The sequence below is a fragment of the Orcinus orca genome, chromosome 6 (genome assembly GCF_937001465.1).
Source record: "Orcinus orca chromosome 6, mOrcOrc1.1, whole genome shotgun sequence".
NCBI classification, from domain to species: domain Eukaryota; kingdom Metazoa; phylum Chordata; class Mammalia; order Artiodactyla; family Delphinidae; genus Orcinus; species Orcinus orca.
The window spans coordinates 84,408,350-84,430,978 of NC_064564.1; the positions used below are offsets into that span (position 1 = coordinate 84,408,350).

Below are 22,629 nucleotides of genomic sequence, written 5' to 3' on the forward strand. Positions count from 1 at the left end.
GCTTCCCTCTGCATCCCCATTCAGCGTCCCGAGAGGGACAGGTATCCAGTACGCCCTGGGCTCCCCGTCCGCACCTGGAGAGCCCTGAGCGGTCGCTGGGGTCCCCACTCGGGGCAAGTTCTCGGGAGCAGGGCGAGAAGGCGCGCGGTGCCTCCTCCAGGCAGCCGGCGGTGTGGCCCCAGGCGCCTCCTCCTGCAGCTGCCGCTGCCTTATAAGGCGGGGGCCGGGCCGCGCCGGGGGAGGAGCTGCGGCCGCCCGGCCTCCTCCTCGACTCTCGGAGCGGCGCGGGGCCGGCAGGGAGCGCAGCGCAGCGCAGCTGGAGCCGAAGAGCGCGCGGAGCCTGCCATGGGCAAATCAGGTGAGCCCGCCGTGCCAGCCGGGCCGGGGTGCGGGGATGGCTCGGAGCCCCAGGCTCCGGGGTCTTCACTGTCACTCTTCCCGCGGTGGGCTGGATCCCCGGGGAGCGGGTCGACAGCCTCCGCCGGGGCGACACAGTTCCGGCCGCGCTCCGGGACCACTGGGTGCGGGATGGAGGGGCTCGCAACGCGGGCGATTTCCGGGGCAGCCAGGAAGCCGGGGTGGCCGTCGGGCCCTCGGGAGAGAGGGAGGAAGGCGAGACCGAGGGAGGGTCCTCCTGTCTGCGAGCCAGAGATTGCGTCAGGGAGGGCTTCCAGGCGCTGATGGGATTAGCGCTCAGCGTCCGGCCAAGGCGTGGCTTTTGCTTTGTTTCAGGACAGGGTTAGAGTTGGAAAAAGCCACAGAACTGTGACAGCCTCTCTTCCTGCAAAACAGCTTGCCCCGACCAACCCTCCGAAAGACAGCTCTGAGCATCCTTTTCTTCGGTCGTTGTCTCTCCTCCTTTACGTGTCCCTCCACCCCTACCCGGTGCCAGACTCAGTCAGGCTACACACGGTTGCCAACAACGGCTTCCCCTTTCTCTCTGACCTGTCGCGGCCCATCCTCACCAGGTGGCTGTCCCGGTGAAGTGCCGTCATTCCCTAACACCTTCCATCCCACTGTCTGCAGGTGAAAAGAGTACACATTCTTCAGCCCCTTTCCTCCCCCTGCACTCAGCTGTGCTCTGGGCATAGCTCTTCCGCTGGGTTCCCTTTCCCAGCGCTCACCACCACCACCAGCACTCCACCTCTCCCACTTCGGTGAAGTTGAAAATCCTCCCCGTCTTTCTAGGCTCAACTCCTGTGCTGGGAGCCCACCCCGATTTCCCCACCTGGTGTCGTCTTTGTTGCAGCCCTCCCAGCAGTCAGGTTGGGACACTACCCAGCCAAAAATCTGTTTCCCACAGACTCCTCACTTTTGGCAGCCAGGAACCATGTCTATCTCAGCATAGTTCCTGCCTCACAGGAGGCTTTTTAATGAACAGCTTTTGAACAGAGTTCAAAAGTCCTGCTTCATGGGAAGTTGAGATTGTCAGCCTCAGATGGGCAAGGCTGGGTCTCTTCTTGAATCTGTCCTCAAGATCTGGACTTACGAGGTACCAGTGTTGGGAGTAAGTAGTTTTCTCTGGCATTGGTCCTAACCTGCCCTTATCTGTAGTTACAGGTCTGGCTTTCAGCCCTGGCTCTGCTAATCACTTGCTGTGTGATCTCAATCAAAGCCCTTTCCTTCTCTGTGCCTCAGTTTACTCATCTATACAAGGAGGATGGCCTATATCATCCCCAGGGTCTTTTACAGTATGGAAAGGTGACTTGCAGTTAAAGAAGAATGTGATAGGTGGCGGGTGTGGGGAGAGGAGGGCGGGGACACGAGCATGGAAGATGTGAGAGGGCACTTTGAGATCCCTACTTGGGAAATCAGTTCCTTTCTCTATAGATTAGGAGAAAATCCACAAATTCTCTACAGCTACATTTTAATCAGTTGTTTCTGGCTTCTTCCCTAAGAAACAGTTTTCCAGAACTGCTGGGTGCCTATCTTCTATTTGTTCATTCATCCCTCTCCCCCTCTCTCCCTCCCTCCATCCTTCCCTCCCTATCATCCTTCCATTCCACCATCTATGAGCTCTGTACCAAGCTGTGGACCCAGTGCTGCGGAGGGCATGGCCCCTGCCCTCAGGAGTGTTCATGTGGATTATGAAATGCACCATAAAGCGGATTGGGGGGATAGACAGGCACCACATGGCTCCAGTAAGAGGTGGAAAGTGATCTAAGCCACAAGACAGGTACAGGTGAAGAGAAGTGGGAGCTCAGGGGAGGGGAGAATCTCTGCCCAAGTGTCCAGTGAAGGCTCCTGGAAGAGGTGGTCAGACCCCAGAGTGTCTTGGAACTTTGGACTTTTTCCGATGGGACCTGGGGGGACCATTGAAAAGCATCGATCTCAAAGCCGCAGGACTAGAGCTGTTCCAGGGTGGAGGGCGGATCAGATGGGAAGAGGGTGGAGATGGGGGTCAGGGAGAGGCTGCTGCAGTTCCTCAGGCAAGAGATGACAGAGACATCTAAGGGACTGGAGAGGAAGCGGGGATGGATTTTTGAAATGGTAGCCTCGAGCAGACTTGGTGACTAACTTGCTGTGAATAAGAAGGAAAGGTCAGCGGTATGAATCTGGGTGCAGGAAGGTGATGACACCTTCCAGGACTGGAGGTGCAGAGTCGAGCAGGATGGTGGTGGAAGACAGGTTAGAGGTGGTTCAGGCAGTTTCCACCCCCCTTCCCATGCCCACCCTCCACATATACCCAGGGACCTTTCAGAATGCTGGCCCTTAGCCACATGCATTTTATTTGTCTCCCCCCACCCCGCCCCGAAGACTCTGAGCCCCCTGGATAGTATCTGGCTCCCCTAAGGGTCCCCAAGAGAAAATGACTTTTCTGGGTGACACGGGCCCAAACCTTGATGTTCCGGGCCGCCAGCCTGAGGCTGTCTGTGCCCAAAAGACAGGCGGCATCACAGACGTGTATCCACCCAGGGGCTTTCTGTGGTTCCACAAAGACCTTCATAAGGAGCCTGCCTCTTCTGGGCCTCAGTTTCCTCATCCCTGCACAGGAGCCCATCTCTTTTTAATCTTCAACCTCAGATATACCCCAGAGCTGTTGGGGTAGCGGGCATTGCTGGAAAAGTGTCACATAACCAAAACAGCTTAAATTCCAGGAGTCACTTGGCCCAGTGTTCAGAGAGACTTCCAGGTCGGGCCACTGGCCCTGGTCTCCCTGCTGGGCTTTAGTTTGCAGCCGGCAGAGAAAGGCAATGGCCTGGGGCTCAGTGAAAGCCTCTAATATAGTCCCTAATAAGAGTGATCACCAATTATTCTGCTCCTGCTGTGTGCCAGGCTTGGAGCTGGGTATTTCACATGTGTTACTAACTTTCGTAACAGCACTGTTAGGCAGTTGTTATCAGCTGAATAGATTTACAGAGGTTGAATACTTCGCCCAAGCTCACACCCTGACCAATAAGTAGACAAACTAGGATTTGTACCCAGCTCTCTGACTTCCCAGCTGGGTGCTGTCCCCTCTACCACAATGACCACTTGTCATCCTGTTTCTCAGCCTGGACTCTGGCCCTTAGGGACATCCACACACCCTCTAATTGTCTCTAAGAATCTTCTTATCCCTTGACCCACATCTCCCAGCCCCGGAGGTTATCAGAGCAGAAAGACCTTCAGGGACTAACTAATCCGAATTTTCTACTGAGCAGGGCCCTCACACCTCTGCAGGGGGAGGCCATGTGGCCAGGTCAGTCCCAGCAGTACCATTTTCATCTGTTGATTCCAAAGAAAGGTTCAAAGAAAGGGTTTCCCTGCCTTGAAGCTATTTTGAAAACCACAGATGTCATCCTTCCTTCTCACACAGGTGGGGAAGCAGGGCCCTGGCACTGGGCAGGGACTTGCCCAATGCTGGCGGGCAGGCCTGAGTGGTGGCAGGCAGGGCTGGAGAGGGGACCACCTGTCTGCTGGTGAGAGCAAGCGCTCTCTCTGCCCTGGCTTCTTCAGCCCTTCAGTGACTATTGCCCATCACAAAGGGGCAGCCGATACACTGGGACATCCTTGTCATTCTTGCTTAGGGAGAGGAAGATGTATGTAAGGTGGAAAGTGTGTGAGATCCGGGGCAAAGGAGGGACATTCTTAGATCTGGCTCTAATGTGGACTCACTGTGTGACCTCGGGCAATTCACATGTCCTCCTAAAGACCAAAGCTTCCTCCTCTGTAATGAGAAGAATCCTGTCCTCAGGGTTACCCAGTGATGGTGTGAGAATCTCATTCATTTGTTCTTGTGCTCACTTACTCAGTAAATATCTGAGCTCAGAGGTACTGAAAGAGGTCATCAAGGCCAGGTTAAATACCAGCAGCCCTGCTCCTGTTAAAATCTGGGAAGGGATCTGATGGGAGCAGTTTCCCCCAAGGCCAGGAGGAACTTTGGACTTCAGCCTCCTTTAGGAGGCTAAAGGCTCCTCTGCCCAACAGTAATGATAATAATTATAGCTGACATTTAGTTGAACTATAGTTGTTCACTTTGCTCCAGATCTGTTCTAAAGCATTTACGAATATTAATTTATTTAATTCTCACAACAACCCTGTGAGGTGAATACTGTTATCCCCATTTTGTATATGGAGTCAATGAGGCACAGAGGGATGAAGCAACTTGTCCAAGGTCACCCAGCTAGTAAAAGGCAGAGCTGGGATTTGCCTCTTGAATTTCCTGGAACCCAAGCTGAAAAGAGCTACTCATCTGGAACTCATTGCTTCTTTGTTTGTTTGTTTGTTTTTTGAATTTTATTTATTTTTTATACAGAGGTTCTTATTAGTTATCTATTTTATACATATTAGTGTATATATGTTTGTTTGGGTTTTTTTTGTTTTTGTTTTTCTTTTTGCGGGTATGCGGGCCTCTCACTGTTGTGGCCTCTCCCGTTGCGGAGCACAGGCTCCGGACGCGCAGGCTCAGCGGCCATGGCTCACGGGCCTAGCCGCTCCGTGACATGTGGGATCTTCCCGGACCGGGGCATGAACCCGTGTCCCCTGCATCGGCAGGCGGACTCTCAACCACTGTGCCACCAGGGAAGCCCATATGTTTGTTTTTTTAATCAACTTTTTATTCTTTCTTCCTGATAAACTAGCAAAACCAGCTTTGCCCCAAAGGCTTTCTAGCCTCTTGCCAGGGGACCAAACAAAACCAGCTTTGCCCCAAAGGCCTTCTAGCCTCTTGCCAGGGGACCAGAGGGGCCTGTCCATAATTCCTGCCTTGGCCCCTGACGGTCCTGGGCCTCTCTGGTGGGGAGTCTGGCGAGGGTTGAGAAATGAGTCAGCTGGGCTCTGGGAGGCCTCCAAAGAGGATGGATGCTGAGGGAGGAGCCCGTCGCAGCCACCAGCTGTGAGGGAGGTGGGGCACGGACCTCCTTAGATTCTTTATTCAACAGTTAGAAGCTCTGCCCTAAAGAACCTTCAAGAGCCCCCAGTCCAGCCCCACCCAAGATGCCTGCACCCTCCAAGCGGCAGAGACCGCCCCGGCCAGCCGCCTTCCCTCAGCCGCAGGAGCCAGGCCCAGGCAGCCCCTTCCACCTTTCAACAGCTCTGGCCTTAAGCCCCAGGTCTGCCCCCTGGAGCTTCTACTCCACAGCCCCTGATTTTCCTCTGGGGCCCCTCACGACGGTCTGTCTATAAAGGCCTTGGCACAGAGGAGGCTCTTGAGAAATCTTAGTTCTTTTCTCTTCTTCCTTCTTCCTCTTCTTTCCCCTCAGAGATCTGAAGGCGGCTGCCAACCCCACTAGGCTGATCCTCCTCCTCAGACTGGTGGCCCTATCTTTCTCTTCTCAATGATTTCCTCTGTCTCGTGACCCTTGGGGTGAGGTGGGGTTAAGGGCAGGGTTTCTCTCCTCGTGGGCCTACCTCTGGACCAGTTGTAGGAATGTGGACAGGTTATTTCCTTCTTGAGCCTCAGTTTCCTCATCCGAAAAATGGATACAGTAGTGGAAGCTCCCACAATGGTGGTGAGAAGTAAATCAGATCTTGCACAGGCCTGGCACCTAGAATGACTGGCCATCGAGCAGAAGAAAGGTCCTCCTTCATTCCAGGCTGGTACCCTGAGGCTGTGTGACTTCTGAGCCTCAGTTTACCCTCCCACAAAATGAGGGCATAATCCCTCCCTTCTTCTCCCCCCACAACCATGGGGTGGCTCTCAGGGCTCTCCCTGCATCAGGCAGGGATGGGTGGGTTTTCTCTGACTCCTTTTTTCCTTATGTTTATCTGCTCTCAGGTTTCTCTACAGAAGTGAGGTGTGCCTCTTTCTGGGTGTGGTCATCAGTGGTATCTTGCTTCCCTGAGGTTGAGGTTCTGCTCACAGGGGCCGCCTGGACTGGGACTGGCTGCCGTGGTGAGAGGGGACCAGTGAGTCAGCCAGGGGTGTGGTCATGGGGCCGCCAGGCCTCCCAGCCAGGGGCAGGGAGAGAGGGCACCCCTCCTGACCCCTTCCTAGGAACCCTGGCCCAGGGCACTGGCTCTGCTGGGATCAATGACTGGCTTCAGCTTCTGGGCTACAAGCTTAGGTTGGGCGCAGGAACTTTCACTTTTGTTTCACTACTTCCCACATTCTGGGAATGCAGTGACCTAGTTTTTAGCAGCCCTTATGTCCCCTCTGCCAAGGAGACTGCAGGGCCTGAGCACTCCAGAGTCCAGTGTATCTCACCCCAGCACTCAGAGCTGTCTTTAAACGGGTTTCACCTTAGCGACCCACCCATTCCCCTTATCTCCACCTCCTCCACACAGCCCCGGGATACACCAGGTCCCTTCCACACTGGCCCTTTCTGCGCTTTTGCCTCCTCATTACCTCCTCCAGGGAGCCTTCCCTGATACATCTGTGGTCACCATTGCCCATGCCACTCAGTCCCATGCATCTCCCGTAGTGTCCCACCGTGGCCTGCCTGGGACATAGGAGCTGGAAGGGATATTAGTATGGGCCTGGCCAGGTCTGTCACTCAGATAGAGACCTTCTGCCACTTTGTGTGTATCCACACCTGCCCTTGCATGGACACATACACTTACCTTGATCACTCATTAGACAAGCTATGAACTCCTGGAAGTTTGGGGTCAGTCGGTCATCTTGCCTCCTCTCACCCCTACCCTGATGGGACCTTATGGGATCTCAGGGTTGGAAGGGACTTAAAGGTCATCTGACTGGGTCTTCAGTGCCTGAATCCCTCTGAGAGGCATCACCTGCTTGTTTGTCCCCAATGCTGGAGAGCTCACTACCTTGCGAGGTAGCCTTTTCAGTCTTCAGAAAGCGTTCATGGAGAGAAAGATCTTTCTTAGGCTGAGCTGAAATCTGTCATCCTGGCTTTTCCACCCACTGGCCCCAGCTCTGCCCTGTGCGGCCCCAGAATTCAGCAGGGCCCTCTACGGTGTCTTCCAAAGTCTGATCTTCTTCTGTACTTGCAACCATCCCTTATAAGACCACCTATCCAGCCCCTCCTTCACCTCATCACCACCTCTGAACACACTTCAGATTTTCACTGCCTCTAATGCAAGGTGGGGCCTGGGCTGGGTGAAGCATTCCAGCTGGACACTGGCTTGTGCAACACGTCGCCCCGGAGCCCGTGGGTTTCTGGCTGCCACGCCACCCAGCTGACTCCTTAGCGTGTTGTCAGCGAGGCCCCAGTGCGGTTCCCGTGAGTTGTTGTGGCTCCCGCCACTTGCACCTGAGATATTCTGTTTTTTTTTTTTTGTGGTACGTGGGCCTCTCACTGTTGTGGCCTCTCCCGTTGAGGAGCACAGGCTCCGGACGCACAGGCTCAGCAGCCATGGCTCATGGGCCCAGCCACTCCGCGGCATGTGGGATCTTCCCGGACCGGGGCACGAACCCGCGTCCCCTGCATCGGCAGGCGGACTCTCAACCACTGCGCCACCAGCGAAGCCCCTGAGATGTTCTTTAAAAGCCTCTGTGACTCCATTATCCACAGGAACATGCTAAACCCAACATCTTTTTCTTTTAAATTGTAAAAAACACATGACATAGAATTTACCATCTTAACCATTTTTTAGTGTAGTGTAAAGTATATTCACATTGCTGTAAAACAGATCTCCAGAACTTTTCCATCTTGTAGATCTGAAACTCTGTACCCATTAGACAGCATCTTCCCTTTTCCCCCCTCCCTCCAATAAACCCCAAATCCTTGTCTTTCGTTCCAACAAGGGCTTGGCCGGCCTCTTGGCCACAGAGGCCTGAGACTTCAGGTGGTAGCTCCACCCTCTGCCTTGTGCCCAGTTACCATCATCAGGGTTTTCACCTCCACGCCTTTGTCACAGCATCTCCCCATCTCTGCCTGTCAACCCAGATCTCCCAGATCCTGGCATTCAGCACCCCTCTCCCACCCCTGTCCCTGTCTCACTCCACATTACTGTGACTGGACCACACTGGACTGCCCTGCCGGGCCCTGGAATGTTTGAGGTCAGGACCACTCGCTGTCCAATATTTTGGAAACCCCTTGGAAAGCTCGACCACCACTGGCATAGCCTGCAGTTTCCTTCCCTCTGCTGGGTTGGTGTCTAGCCCAAAGCTCCGGAGGGCAAGCCCTGGGTCTTCTTCCCTCACATCCCCTCAGAGGCCCAGTGGGATTCTATCTGAAGGCCCAGGAGACCTGAGGGATCTGGCTGAGGGAGGGGAAGAGGACCCCTGCTGCTTCATCTCCACGGTCTCTGGGGGAAGACAGCAGAGGAGGAGAAAGGTGGCTGGTGAAGGTGACCTAGGCTAGTGGACAGAGGGGTGCTTCTTTCATCCTCTGGTTTACACCCTCCCTGCCCATGGCCAGGCCTCAGGGGCAGGCTCCCGCCAGAGGGGACTAGCTCAGTGTTGTGGACCCTCTGTGGCCATCGCTCATAATTCACCCAGCTCACCCGCCGTTTCCATGGTGGAGGGGGGGTGGGGGAGGGAGAGGGGGGACTCCCAGATTCCTAAGGCTGCGCTCTGCGCCTTCACAATCTTAGCCTGGCCAGCTCCTGTCCAGACCTCTGTGGGGCCTCAAATCAGGGGTCACCTTCCTGGTCTCCCAGACCATGTTAGGCTGCTTTTCTCTGAGTTCCTCTTGACCTGTGCTCACCTGCACCTTGGCCCTACCGCACTGTTGGCTAGTGTCTGTTTACAAGGCTGTCTCCCTTCTGTGTGTGAGCTCGTTGAGGGCAGGACACGGCTGATTTGTCTCTGGACCCCCAGCGTACAATATGGGACCTCGCCCAGAGGAGGCACTCAGAGAGCAGATGTACAGAGGGATGGGCTGGGGTTGGATGGATGATGGATGGGTGGTTGGACGTTGATGCTTAGATCATGAATCAATAGGTGGATGGATGAGTGGTGGAGAGATGGATGGAGGATGTGGGATGGATGGGGTTCCATTTCAGGTCCGAATTGAAGGGACCTCTGTCCACTACTGACCTGGCCTGCCCTTGGCTTCACCACTTCTTGGCCTTGCTTTTTCTGAGGTTGTGACCCAGTTGGACACAGGCTCCACCTCTTCCCTCACCTGCAAGCCTGAGCCCAGCTGATCCCACCCCACCACCGTGTTGTTTCCCACACTCTCCCCTCTCTCTGCTTCCCAATGCTGTCCTACCCTGGTTGGTCCTCTTCTCTTCAACTGTCCCTCTCTCTCGGGACAGTGCAGGCACCCCTCAACCCCAGCCAGGCCTGTTCTCTCTGGGCTCCCACCTCCAGCCCTTGCCAGTCCCCCTGACCATGCACTGTAGGTCCGCTCTGAGCTACCCAGTCTCCTTCAAACATTTTCTTGCAGAAGTCCTGCTGCTTCCTGTCCTGCCTCCCACCATCTGCTCTGCACCTCCAGCCCATCCCCCACTCAGCAGCCAGCAGGGTCTTCCAGAAACACAGCTCTCCTCAGCTCACTCCCCGCCCCCATTCAGTCGCTTCCCATTGCCTTGGATAAAGGTCCAAATGCCTAACATGCCCCATGGGGCCCTGCGTAGTCCAGGGGGCATCAGTGTGCAGAGACCGGGGCAGCAGCCTGGGCACGTGGGCTGAGGTTTGAGCTGGGCTTTGCTCTGAAGCCTGCTGGCGTGCTTTCCGTGGCTCTTTTCTCCACGCTGAGACAGTCTCCATCTTGAAATCATTGCAGCTTCCAAGCAGTTTAATGACGAGGTCCTGAAGGCCCACAATGAGTACCGGAAGCAGCATGGCGTCGCCCCGCTGAAGCTCTGCAAGAAGCTCAACCGGGAGGCTCAGCAGTGAGTCCCCCCGGGGCCCCGGGCAACTCGGGCCCTTCCCGGTGCTGCCCCTGCTGCAGTCCCAGATGGGCTCTGGAAGGCAGGAGGGACGTGGGTTGGGGGGCAAATACAGCCACACTTGAATAACCACTCTGCCACTTACCCAGGCAGGTCCCATTGTTCCTCTGAGCCTCAGTGTGCTCCTCTGTAAAATGGGACTGGAGTGGGGGCTTAGACGAGTTGCAGGTGTGATGCTCCTGATGGCCTCGGCGAGCCCAGGGCAGGGAAGGAAGTTCAGCCACACCAGGTTAGGGCTCCTCCTCCGGGGGCTTCCCTGGGCCGTACTCGCTCTAAGGAAGCACCGTGGACTCCGGCAGGTATTCAGAGGCCCTGGCCAGCACGAGGATCCTCAAGCACAGCCCGGAGTCCAGTCGTGGCCAGTGCGGGGAGAACCTGGCGTGGGCATCCTACGATCAGACAGGTGAGTCGTTTCTCGGCTCCCCCGCTCCTGCCTGAGCCGGGCCTAGGACATCCAGCATGCACGCCCCTCCTGGCCCCAGCGCCCGCCGTGGTGTTGTCACCGTGATGCAGCCACAGGCCCAGAAAAAGGGAAGAGAACCCCAGAGCTGTCTGTCTGCTCCCAGGAGCTGACTGCAGCTCACCACAAGGTCTCCGATGGCCAGCTCAGGGCCAGGCCTGTGCTGACTGCCAGGGACACAGAGATGAGTCAGACTGCCCAGCCCCACCCCCCTTCCAGAAGAGCTCCCAGCAGAGGAGTGAGGGCGGGGAGACAGACCGTTTCTGTGCTGAGTCTCAGCCTGACCCTGCGGGCCCTGAAGCATCCCCAGCCTCAGAAGGATTTTACGTTCCTCACGTTTTTCTGAAAATATTTACAGTGCTTGTGTATTAACTTTCTTCACGAGAAAAAATGCAATAGAGCTTTTTTCCGTGCTGGAAAAAGTAATAATAATGGGAAAGACAATTTCTCATCCAAGGTCACAGCCTGGAATGGTGATCCCACCACACTGACCAAACATTCTTGAGCTTCCTGGCTCTGACAAGGCTGTCGTGGCTTTTTAGGAAAAATGCTGGAGAGAGCTACCTCGTGCTCTGAAGCTTTCTCCAAACTCCCGCGGGAGAATGACTGCTCCCTCCCTGGCCTCACATTCCTGGGAGTTCCCCGGGGAGGCCCTGGGAGTCCTCTTGGTTTCCCTGGGGCAGAGTCCCTCCAGGAGAAGTGTGCACTTGCTCCCCGGGAAAGCAGGAGCCTGAGGCCCGCAGCCCCTCCCCAGGCTCAGACTGTGGGCCTTGGCGGGGAGAAGGGAGAGGGGTGGGAGAGAGCCGGCAGGAGACAGGGCTCCTGGCGCTGGCTCCCTGTGTGGCTTTGAGCAAATCTGCTACCTTCCCTGGCCCCCGTTTCCCCATCTCTACAGAGAGGGGTTGGGTAGGACATCTCTAGGGCAGTGGTTCCCCACCCTGGCTACACACTGGGATCTTTTGTGGAGCTTTCAAAAAATACTAGTGCCTGGATCTCTCCTCCGGAGACACTGATACAGTCAGCCTGTGGCAGGCCCCAGGCATCAGTAATTTTGAACAGCTCCCCAGCTGCGGCCGCTGTGTAGCCACTGTTCTCGAAGGACTTGCTCCTCAAAGTGTGGTCCACGGATGAGCAGCAGCACCTGGGAACTTGTTAGAAATGCAGACTCAGGGCTGCACCCTAGAGCTTCCAAAGTCAGAATCTGCATTCTAACAAGAGCCCCAGGTGATCAGTGCACTCATTCAAGTTCAGGACTTACTGCTCTGAGGTCCGAGGCTCCTAGCTCTCTGGCCCTGAGATCAGCCGCTCCCAGGGAAATGCTGTGACCAGTGGATGCTCCAGGGGAGTACCCTTCTGCCTGCAGGGGAGACCCTGACCCACCGGCCCAATTACATTTCCTCCTGTGGGTGTTTCAGGAGCCAGACTTGCGGTGGGATGAAGGTGTGGTCTCCCGGAAACTCAGAGCATCATTAGAAGCCCTTGGAGTACGTTGCATTCAACCCGATTGTACAGAACGGGGCAGGCCTTGCCCAGGATTACACAGTGAATTAGTGTCAGGGCAGGGACACAGATGCTGGTCCCCTGACCTCAGGCCAGGGCTCTTTCCAACCCCTAACAAGGCCCTCCCTGCAGCCTGGATGTGCTCATGGGCAGGAGTCCCCATGTCAGCTCGTTGGTGCTTTATGAGACGTCTAACTGTGGGATGGGTGCTTTGGGGTTAATGGGAGGAGATGGAAGGAATAGGGAGTCGGTTGATTTTGCTGCTGAGTTTTAAACTTTCTTTGCCATACAGGAAAGGAGGTGGCTGATAGATGGTACAGTGAAATAAAGAACTACAACTTTCAGCAGCCTGGCTTCACTTCCGGGACAGGTGAGTGACATGGTCACCCCAGTGACCCGGCCCTGGGCTGGGTTGCAGTTTGGGTCTGACTTCAGAGAGGAGCTAACCCTCTGAAAATCAATTATTTCTCTCCTGTTTCACCTCTTCCATATTTCTGTGATTTGACTTTGCCCAGAGGGCAAAACCCTCTTTCCCCAACACCTCTCCCAACACACACACACACACACACACACACACACACACACACACACACACACACACACATCCCTCCATCCAAGAGCACCCAAGCGGCCAGAATATTCTAAGACCCTTTCTGCCCACGCTGCTCTCCTGCTTAAGCTGCCAGTGGCTTCCTGGGGCCGTTGAGAAAACGGCCAAGCTGCTGGCTCTTCTGGTCTGAGCTCCCTCCTCCCCCCGCACCCTCACATCCTTCCTCTCTGCACCTCACTCCTCACAGCCTCCCAGGCATTCTCCCTTCACCTTTATACTCGAGTTTGTCATTCAGGAGAGCCTGGAATGCAGAAAGCTTGGATCTAGTCTCAGCTCTGGCACTATTAGTTGTGTGAACTAGGGTCGACTCCCTGTTCTTCCCTGTCCCCAAGGGAGAGGGGCAAGGCGGAGGCCTCTATGGGACGTTCTGAGAGCCGGTATTTAGATGCAGGGAACTGGCCAGGGACCATCAGCCTTTGCATAGGCCTCCCCGGTGAGCTTACTAAGCCCCGGGCAGCCGCTCCAAGCTCTGGGCTCCCCCCGCCCCTCAGCAGCAGTCACCAGGCTCCTGTCTTTCCTCAGGACCGACTCACATGCACCCGGGGCCCAGGATGGGTTGGAAGGGACTGTGCATTTCTCTGACCAGAAGGCACCAGGGAAACTGGAAAGGGGGTTCTCTGTCCACCCCCCATTCCTCTGCCCCACCCCATCCCACCCATGGATGGAGCCACTTATGGCTTCTTACCCCCTGGAGGCTTCTTCAGAAGCAGGAAGTGACATGTTCTCAGAGCCAGTCACCGTTTCCTGTGGTTTGTGCTCACCCCTTTGGGCAGGGGTTCTTGCAGTCGTGTGGGGAGAGGTAGAAGCGTCTGCCCTGCGGGGCAGGACAAGGAGGCCACTGTCAGGCCCTGAGTGAGAATTGCTGGTTCTGTGGCAATTAGATTTGAGAGGTGAGGGAGGGAACAGTGACAACCTCCTACCAGTGATTAAGGACGTGTAGGCAGAACCTGGTCTTCTTTTCATAAAGATCAGTGTCCAGAAGACGTTTTATTTCACAGCGTCTGGACGTCCTTTTCCGTTGAGCAAGATTCTTGGGCAATCAGACATGTGTCAGAGCAAGTGATTGGCGTTGCTCGTGTGTGCACGCCACTTGACAGTGAAAAGCATCTCTGCCTCCATGGCCACGTAACCCTGCAACACCATTTGAAGGTGGGGCTTTATTCCACCCGTTTGCAGAAGAGAAACTGAGGCCCAGAAAGGGGAAGAGACTCCTGTTTACCTTCTATCCTCAATCTGATGCTTTTTACATGGCCCCTGCTCCAAGGTGGGAATCTCTCAAGTGTCAGAACTGGAGATGGGACTCAACTTTCCGTGACCACTGACCCACTGTGATCCTGTCTGTTGCCCCACATCTCCCAGCCCTAAAGAGGAAAACCCCAGAGCCTCCAGCCCCTATGCCATCCCAGGTGCCAGTGGACAATGCCTGGGTCACACAGAGCCTGATCCTCAGACAGGAGCACAGCTTTGGGTGGTGATATAAGCGGGGCTTGCAAGACCCTTAAACATGCTCAGGCCCATCCCCCATGAGTCAGCCTCCCCCAGAGCTGCTTCTTGCTGCACCGTGGTTCAGGGGTTCCCTGGCCTGAGTCCATGTTGCAGGGGCAAAGGCCTTTGAAATATCCTATAATCTGTCCCTACCGCACCCCACCTGGGTCAAAGTCTTGTGATGAAGGACACAGTTCTATGCTTTGTGCTGAGCGGAGAAAAATAGCTTCCTGCAGTCCCTTTATGTTTTCTTTTAATGAGTAGGCTTTGTTTATTCTGAATAAATAATACTTTTATATGACATGAAATTTGCAAGCTGTATAAGGTGGAAAGTCTTCCTTCCGTTCCTGGCCTCCAGCGCTTTCCCTCCCAACCAGTAATACCAGTTTCTTGTGGATCATTCCAGAGATGTTCTGAACCAGCAGTTGTGTAAATGCTCTCTTTTCCCTTTTTTATACTCTGGTGTCAGATAGATGATCTGTTTCGCACTTGCTTTGTCCACACAGCAGCTTGGCAGAGATTGTTCCATATCAATACAGAAAGAGATTCCTCTTTCTTATGCATTATTCTCTTGCAAGGATGTACTGTAACTTACTCAACTTGTTTTTCAAATGCATATTCTAGGAAGTTTGGGTCCATAGCAGGAAAGAGGATGTGATCCCTTTAGGAAAAAAAAAGAAAAAGAAGGAAGCTGTTAGTAGTTTAGGGTTAGAAACCAGTGTGTATCTGATGGTTGCTAAGGAAGTTGTGTCCTTTAATTCATCTCTAAATACCCAGGCTTAATTATCTCTGCAGACAGAAACCTCTCCAGTCAGAAGAAGGATTACTTAGTCTCATCTATTTGGAATAGGCTTCCACGGGCATTCACACTGCTGGTGCGCATGTGGTGTCTGTAATTATTTTCTTGGCAACCAGTGGATAAATGGCAGCTCTTCCTTGTCTGGGTGACAGAGAGAGTGGGTGGGTCAGTGGCCAAAGCATGTGGTCTCTTGGAGAAAAGCCTTGTATGAAAAAGGGCCTGAGCCTTAATGAAAAGACAGTCTAAGGGACTTCTCTGGCAGTCCAGTGGTTAAGACTCCATGCTTCCAGTGCAGGGGGCTTGGGTTCAGTCCCTGGTTGGGGAACTAAGATCCCACATGCCTCATGGTGTGGCCAAATTAGAAAAAACAAAAGAGAAAAGAAGAAGAAGAAAAGACAAGACAGTCTATAGAAGCAGTGACACCTGCTGACAGCCTGGAGATGGGAAAGAAATGTGATTCAAAAGTGTAAGGACCCAAAAAACAAAAAAAAGTGTAAGGACCAAGGGTGAATTGGAAAGTAGTGTTTCTTCTTTTCTGAGGTGAGAATCAAAGTGTATTGAGCAGCAGTTAACATGAGGTTAAGGATAAGTGGTCAGGATGCATAATCGTACTTAGTGTTTGTTTTCTTTTAATTCTTGCTTTGATTGTATCGCATTAACCCTACTGATTAGTGTTTATGTTTGCTTATTTTCATAAAGAATTTAGTAAACTCAAATCTTTTAGGGATGTAGACAAAGAAATAAACTATACCTAAATTTCAAAATTATAAAAATGGAGTTCATTTATAGGGGGAAAAACACAATTTAATTAATGATGGTTTATTTAGTCCTTACCAAATACAAGACACAATGGGAAATATCAACTCTGTCTCTTCCCTGAATGGAAGAGTGTGGGTACCAGCCTGTCTCTTTCCTTCCTTCCTTTCTTCCTCTTTCTTTCTTTATTTTGTGGTGAAATACACTTAACATAAATTTACCATTTTAACCATTTTTAAGCATACAGTTCAGTGGGATTAAGTACATTCATGTCGTTGTGCACTCATCACCCCCATCCATCTGCTGAACTTTTTCATCATCCCAAATTGAAACTCTAAACCCATTAAACAATAACTCTTATCCTTTCCTACCACCCCCAGCCCAAGCCTTGGTAACTACTATTCTACTTTCTGTCTCCATGAATTTGACTATTCTACCTATATAGGTAAGAATCCTACAATATTTGTCCTTTTGTGTCCGGCTTATTTCACTTAGCATCATACCCTCAAGGTTCATCCATGTTGTAGCATATGTTGGAATTTTATTTCTTTTTTAAAGCTGAGTAATATTCCATTGTGTATACATACAACATTTTGTTTATCCATTCATCTGTCGACGGGCAGTTGTTTTCTTTCCCCCTTTTGGCTGTTGTGAATAATATTGCCATGAACACTGGTGTACAAATATTTGAGTTCTGCTTTCAGTTCTTTTGGGTGTATGCCTAGAAGTGGAATTACCAGATTATACGGTAATTCTGTATTTAATTATTTTAGGAACTGCCGTACTGTCTCCCACAGTGGCTGCACCATCTTACATTCCCATCAGCAAAGCAAAAGGGATCCAATTTCTCCCCATCCTCATCAACATTTGTTATTTGGTTTTGTTTTTTAAATAATTTCCATCTTAATAGGTATAAAGCAGTTGCCCTCTTTCTTTCCTAACCAGCCACTGGAAGCTTAGCTACTCTGATCACAATTTTCCTCCTTCCCTCTGTCTCTTCCTTTCTTCATCAGATATTAATTGGGCATCTACTATGTGCCAAGCCCAATGGTCAATAAGACAGATATGGTGCCTGCCCTCAAAGAGGAAATATAATATCTTTGGGGTTGTTTTCGAAAATGAATGCCATTCTGTGACATGGCAGTAAATATCCCATTGACCTGTCAAAGGATCTCTATGAGAAAGGTGCAAAGGATGAACTCCCAGTCTCTACTCCCAGGAGATGAGAATTTATGGTCATTGAGCAAAGAGTATGTTACAGCATCAGCTCTTTGACCCCAAAGCAGGAGGGGAGTTAGAAGCTAAGCTATGTTAGCAGTTTGAAAATACCAGTGAGTGAGGGGCAGGCAGCCTGAACAGTGAGAGAATGATGCTGGGAAGCTTTGGCAAGCCACAGAAGCACCTGGAGGGGCAGGCAGTAGCTTGAGAAGGAACTGGGCTATTTGGCTCAGAGCAGAGGGAACTGAAGGAGGCTCTAACTTGTCAAGGTCTCAAAGAGCTCAAACTGTAGAAAGCCTGCATTTCCAGTGGTGGCAGAACTTAGTCCAAGATGGTTCTTCCATATGCTTTTCATTCATTCACTCATGCATTCCATTCATTCATTCAACAAAGGTTTATTTTACATTTTCCATGTGTCAGGCTGTGCCAGGGCACTGCATGTACTTTGATGAATAAATCAATTTGGTTCCTGCCCATGTGGGGCTCATGGCCTAGTGAAGGAGCCAAACAATTAGCAAATAATCAGATACACCATTGCAAATGGTAAGAATGATACGAGGGGGAAAATGGTGCAATAAGACTCAGGGGAGGGAGGTGTTCAGGAAATAAGAGTGATTGTGAAAGGCCTCTCTGAAAAAGTGACTTTTTTTTTTTTTTTTTTTTTGTGCTACGCGGGCCTCTCACTGTTGTGGCCTCTCCCGTTGTGGAGCACAGGCTCCGGACGCGCAGGCTCAGTGGCCATGGCTCACGGGCCCAGCCGCTCCGCGGCATGTGGGATCCTCCCGGACCGGGGCACGAAACCGTGTCCCCTGCATTGGCAGGCTGACTCTCAACCACTGCGCCACCAGGGAAGCCCCTGAAAAAGTGACATTTGGGCTGACACCTAAGGGACAAGAAAACGCTGGTCATCAGAAGAGCGTTGCATACAGCGGCCAGTGTGTGCAAAGGCTTTATAGTCAGAAATAACCGGATGTGTTCAAGGAATGGAAACGAGGCCACTGGGGCAAAGCATTCACTCTCGTTTTAGGTACGACTAAACAATGGAAGGATTTTTACGCAGAGAAGTAAACAGATACGACTTATGTCTCAAAATGATCACTCTGGCTATGTCAGTGGAAAGTGAATTGAGGCAGCAAGGGTGGCTTCTGGAGAGCCAGGCGAAGGCTGTTGCAGTGGTCCCAAGTGAGAAAAGTTTGCGGTTGAGACCACAGTTTGGGGAGTGGATGGACTAGAGATGTATTTTGGAGTTCGATTCTTCAGGATTTTTTTTTTAACATCTTTATTGGAGTATAATTGCTTTACAATGGTGTGTTAGTTTCTGCTTTATAACAAAGTGAATCAGTTATACATATACATACGTTCCCATATCTCTTCCCTCTTGCGTCTCCCTCCCTCCCACCCTCCCTATCCCACCCCTCTAGGCGATCACAAAGCACCGAGCTGATCTCCCTGTGCTATGCGGCTGCTTCCCACTAGCTCTCTATTTTACGTTTGGTAGTGTATATATGTCCATGCCTCTCTCTCACTTTGTCACAGCTTACCCTTCCGATTCTTCAGGATTGAATGATGGGTTGTTGTGAGGAAATGGGCAGGAGGGAGGAATACAGAGCCACCCTGAGGATTTTGTGCACAGAGGTACCAGACATGGAAATGGGAGGGACCAAAATCAAGAGTGAGGTTTGGGCAGGTTAAATTTGAGAGGCCTGTGACTCATCCAAGTGGAAATGTCAAGTAAGTAGTTGTGTTTGGAACACAGAGGAGAGATTTGGGCTGGAGAAAGAAATTTGGGAGCCAGGGAAAGATGAAATCGCCTGAAGAGTGCAAAAAGAAAAGATAAGAGAGCCCAGGATTGAGCCTTGGGAAATGCGGGTCCTCTAATATTCACAAGTGAGACAGAGGAGGAAGAGGAGGAGGCAGTGACATGGGAGGAATGCCAAGAGAGGAAACCAAAAGAGGAGAGTCCTTTGAAAAGCGGAAGAGTCGACTCCATTAATGTTCCTGAGATGTCAAGTAAGATGAAGACAAAAGGTGACCATTGGGAAGGAACATGGAGATCATTGGTGACCTTGAAGAGTACAGTTCGGGGGGAGGGGTGGAAGCAGGTGCCAGGTAGGGTGGCATCCTAATTGTTGGGGTCTCTGGGCTTTGCCATGATCTCTGGGAGACCATGAAACCTTTGGGCATCAGAGAGTGAGATGAGTAGGGTCTTTGTGGCTGACTGAGAGGACCCGATGCATTAGAAAATTGGTTCGTGTTTTGTGTCTCCTCCCTCTGATCGGTGGCTGAAGATCAAGCCTCTCACAGCATGGCAGGACGGCACAGGGGTTCAAGAGTCCCTTGCAACATCATTCTCCAGGCTTTGCTAACTAATCTGTTTCCCTCTCCCCATGACTGCTCCCCTACAGGACATTTCACTGCCATGGTATGGAAGAATACAAAGAAGATGGGAGTGGGGAAGGCATCTGCAGGTGATGGGTCCTCCTTCGTGGTGGCTAGATACTTCCCAGCAGGGAATGTCGTCAACCAGGGCTTCTTTGAAGAAAATGTCCTGCCTCCAAAGAAGTAATTTGGCCAATGTAACGGGCAGGTGGCAGACGTAAGAACTTGGATTTGAAGTGCCTAGAACAACAAAAACTCAGCTGTGTGTCTGTCCCTGTGGGTGTATGTGCTTGCTCGTGTGATGCTGTGAGTCTCTTGAGCACACACTCGGTTTTACAGTTCTGCATGAATTCATTCTTACCAAAGAAATGAGCATATGAAGCCTTTACCTTGATGGTTCCCTAGACTACAATTATTTGGACTTGGGCGGGGGGGGATCAATTTTTAAACTTTAAAAGAATTTTTTAAGCAAACTCCTTTTGTACCTTTCTTACTTATAATATCCATCCCTGGACTTTCTGTATTCCAAATGTTTGTGATGCTGAGAAAATGAAGTTCATTTTATGTGACCTTCATGCATTGTAATCTACTTTTGGTAGATATTTAAGAATATTAAACCCTCATTAAATGTGACACAAGATACAGCTTTAAACACATAAATATAAAGCAGCTTCCATCGGAAACACGGGGTAGGCAGGGGCTCCGTTTCACAGAATTACTGAGATTTCTCCGTTGTAAGCCATGATGTCATCTGCACGCCTCCTGGAATTCTCTGGTGGGATTGCCAAAGAACAAATGGAGAAAAAAGCTTTACTTCCTTGCATTTTTCTACCTTCCACCGCCCCTTGCCCACCCACCACCCTCCCTTTTTTCTTAAAATCCACGGGCATTTCAGAGTTCAATACGCCCCCCAGCACCACCTTGGTTTCCAGGGAGCTGGGCTAGGCCTGCGATTCACCCATCCCCCACTCAGCCTGGTGGCCCAGGGCCTGTTCTGGGAGAAAGCCCCTCACACCGCCTGGGCTCTTGGCCAAGCAGCCTTGGAGGATGAAGTCAGTGAGCGTGGGGGTGAGGGTGAGCTCACTCAGGGCCCCCGGAGGAAGCCCTCCAGCCTCTGCCCTCCCCCCAGCGCACAGGGTGGGAGCCCGGGGCGTGTTCCTGGCAGCTGTGGCTGCAGCTGTGTTGCTGCTCCCTCCAGGAATGTGTGACAGGCCCAAATGTTCCAGGAAGATGTCTCCCATGCGGGGGCTTAGCGTCGCTAATTTAGTTCTGTGTTTTGCCTCAAACTACACAAAGTCCTCTTGGATAATGACTTCACGTGGTCCATGTGGGAGGGACCAACCCAGGTGCCAAGCTGTGTGTCCCTGAAACTGTGGCATCTCCAGGTGGTGAGATAGGCAGGGCTGGGAGTCTGTGCAGGCCAGTCTTTGAAGGTCTCTGTGGCACTGTGAACACAGGCTCATTCTGTGCCCTTCATTTCACCCAGGGATATTGATAAAATCTTTTTTGTTTGTGTAATATCTTACTCCCATGTGATTCATGCCCGATTCTATATCAGTGACTAAGGTAATCCATAACTCTGAGTTCCCATCTTAGGTAACTCAAGATTCTGAATACTTCCAACCTCTCCCCTGTAGACCGTGCTCCTTAGGTGGCTATGTTTTGAATCACGTGACCTACCATCACACAGCTGACTGGTCTAGAGTGGACATGTGATCCAAGGGCAGCCAATCCCTAGGCTGGCCTTGGACTGGGAATTTGAGCCAAGAAATATGGAGTGAATTTACCAGTGGAACTGAAAAAATACGGATGCCACGAGTTTGAATTAAGGCCACGGCAAGCCAAAGCTATGTGTAAGCCCTGTTATGAGTTGGAAATATATAGAAGTGAGAAAGCCAGTTGTCAGAGGTATAAAACAGGTGGAAATAAGGAAAGACTCTTCTTGACCTTTCTAGTTCCAGGCCAAATCTGTATCTTTAAAACATACCCTTCATTTTCTTCAGGGCTTCCCAACAAGTTGATATATCAGCTGATGGTCCCCAGAAGATTAGAATATTAGAGTCCCCTCCCTTAGGGAGTTTCCGTGAACAGAAAATGCTGAGCTGGGCAGGAAGCTGAGGATGGATGGAGTAAAGAGACCCAGCTGAGGGCCTTGAGATGAGGTCTTATTCTGGCCACACCTGGGCAGCTACCACGAACAACACAAACTCAATGACCAGTCATTGAATTTCCTGGGGCTCCTAGGGACACACTCTACCCAATACACACATACATAACGAGGTGGTGGACGCTGGCAGGCTGCCAGCCTCTTTAGGCTGGAGTCTGTTTCCTCAGTTGGCTGGAGTAAGGAACAAGCTGACCAGGGGAGATTTCCAGGCTGAAGACAAGCCAGACAACAAAGCTGGCTGAGCGGGTGGGCACAAATCTAACTTCTTTAATGGATTTCTTAAAGATGGCAACTCCCACAAGTTCAACAGGAGAAGAAGACAAGCCAGATTGCCGGCTCTCCTTTGCAGCCAGAGGGCAGAGGAAGGAGCTGGGAACCCTGGCTCCCAGCCCTAGCTCTGCGAACTGAGTTGGACGAGCCCCTTCCCCCCTCTGGTCCCCAGTTTGTCCATCTGTACAAGGTCTGGCACATGGAGTTAAGTCTACTGGATGCTCTCAGGTCTCCATGACAGCCCATAAGCCCAGCTTTCTTAACTGGAAGGAAGCATCTGATGAAAGACCTTCCCTCCATGGTGTTCTGGGACCTGAAACAAAAACAGAGGGGCATGGCCACCTCCTCCACCAAAGTGGGTGTGCGGGCAAAGGAGTGGTGAAGGACCAGGGCCTGACCCTGGGTGGGCAGGCCTGGAAGCCAATGGGAGTGACAAGTGTCTGACAGCAGCACCAAGAGACCTCATCCTCCTCCGCCTGAGTCACCGCTGCCTCTCGCCGCCCCTCTCCAGAGATCAGAGCTGGAGAAGCAATTAGAGCTCAATTATCCTCACAGGGAGAGAACGGACCAGGTGGAACTCACCTCAGCCACACAGCTAGTCTGTGGAGGGGCTGAAAGCCAAGCTTTGTTCCTTTGGGGAAAACAGAAAGTCTTAGTCCTGTGCAGACACATATCTCCAGAGACTGAGTGCCTCTAACCCTGAAGACATCAAGGTGAACAAATTCAGCATTAAAAGGTAGGTACTTTAAAATAATTTTCGAATT

General features: G+C 51.9%; 1 protein-coding gene across 2 annotated transcripts; it reads left to right on the top strand.

The window, feature by feature from the left end:
- Positions 1-230: 230 nt before the first annotated feature.
- GLIPR2 (GLI pathogenesis related 2) lies at positions 231-19,997 on the top strand. 2 transcript variants are annotated; one of them, XM_004271425.4, is made up of 5 exons: positions 234-358; positions 10,056-10,164; positions 10,521-10,624; positions 12,474-12,551; positions 19,455-19,997. In XM_004271425.4, exons 1-5 carry the CDS (start codon positions 346-348, stop codon positions 19,613-19,615), a joined length of 465 nt encoding a protein of 154 aa, XP_004271473.1. In that variant the 5' UTR covers positions 234-345; the 3' UTR covers positions 19,616-19,997. The 2 variants fall into 2 exon arrangements, with proteins under 2 accessions (XP_033286997.1, XP_004271473.1); XM_033431106.2 differs by lacking the exons at positions 10,521-10,624; positions 12,474-12,551 and having other exon boundaries at positions 231-358; positions 19,455-19,521.
- The last annotated feature ends 2,632 nt before the right edge of the window (positions 19,998-22,629 follow it).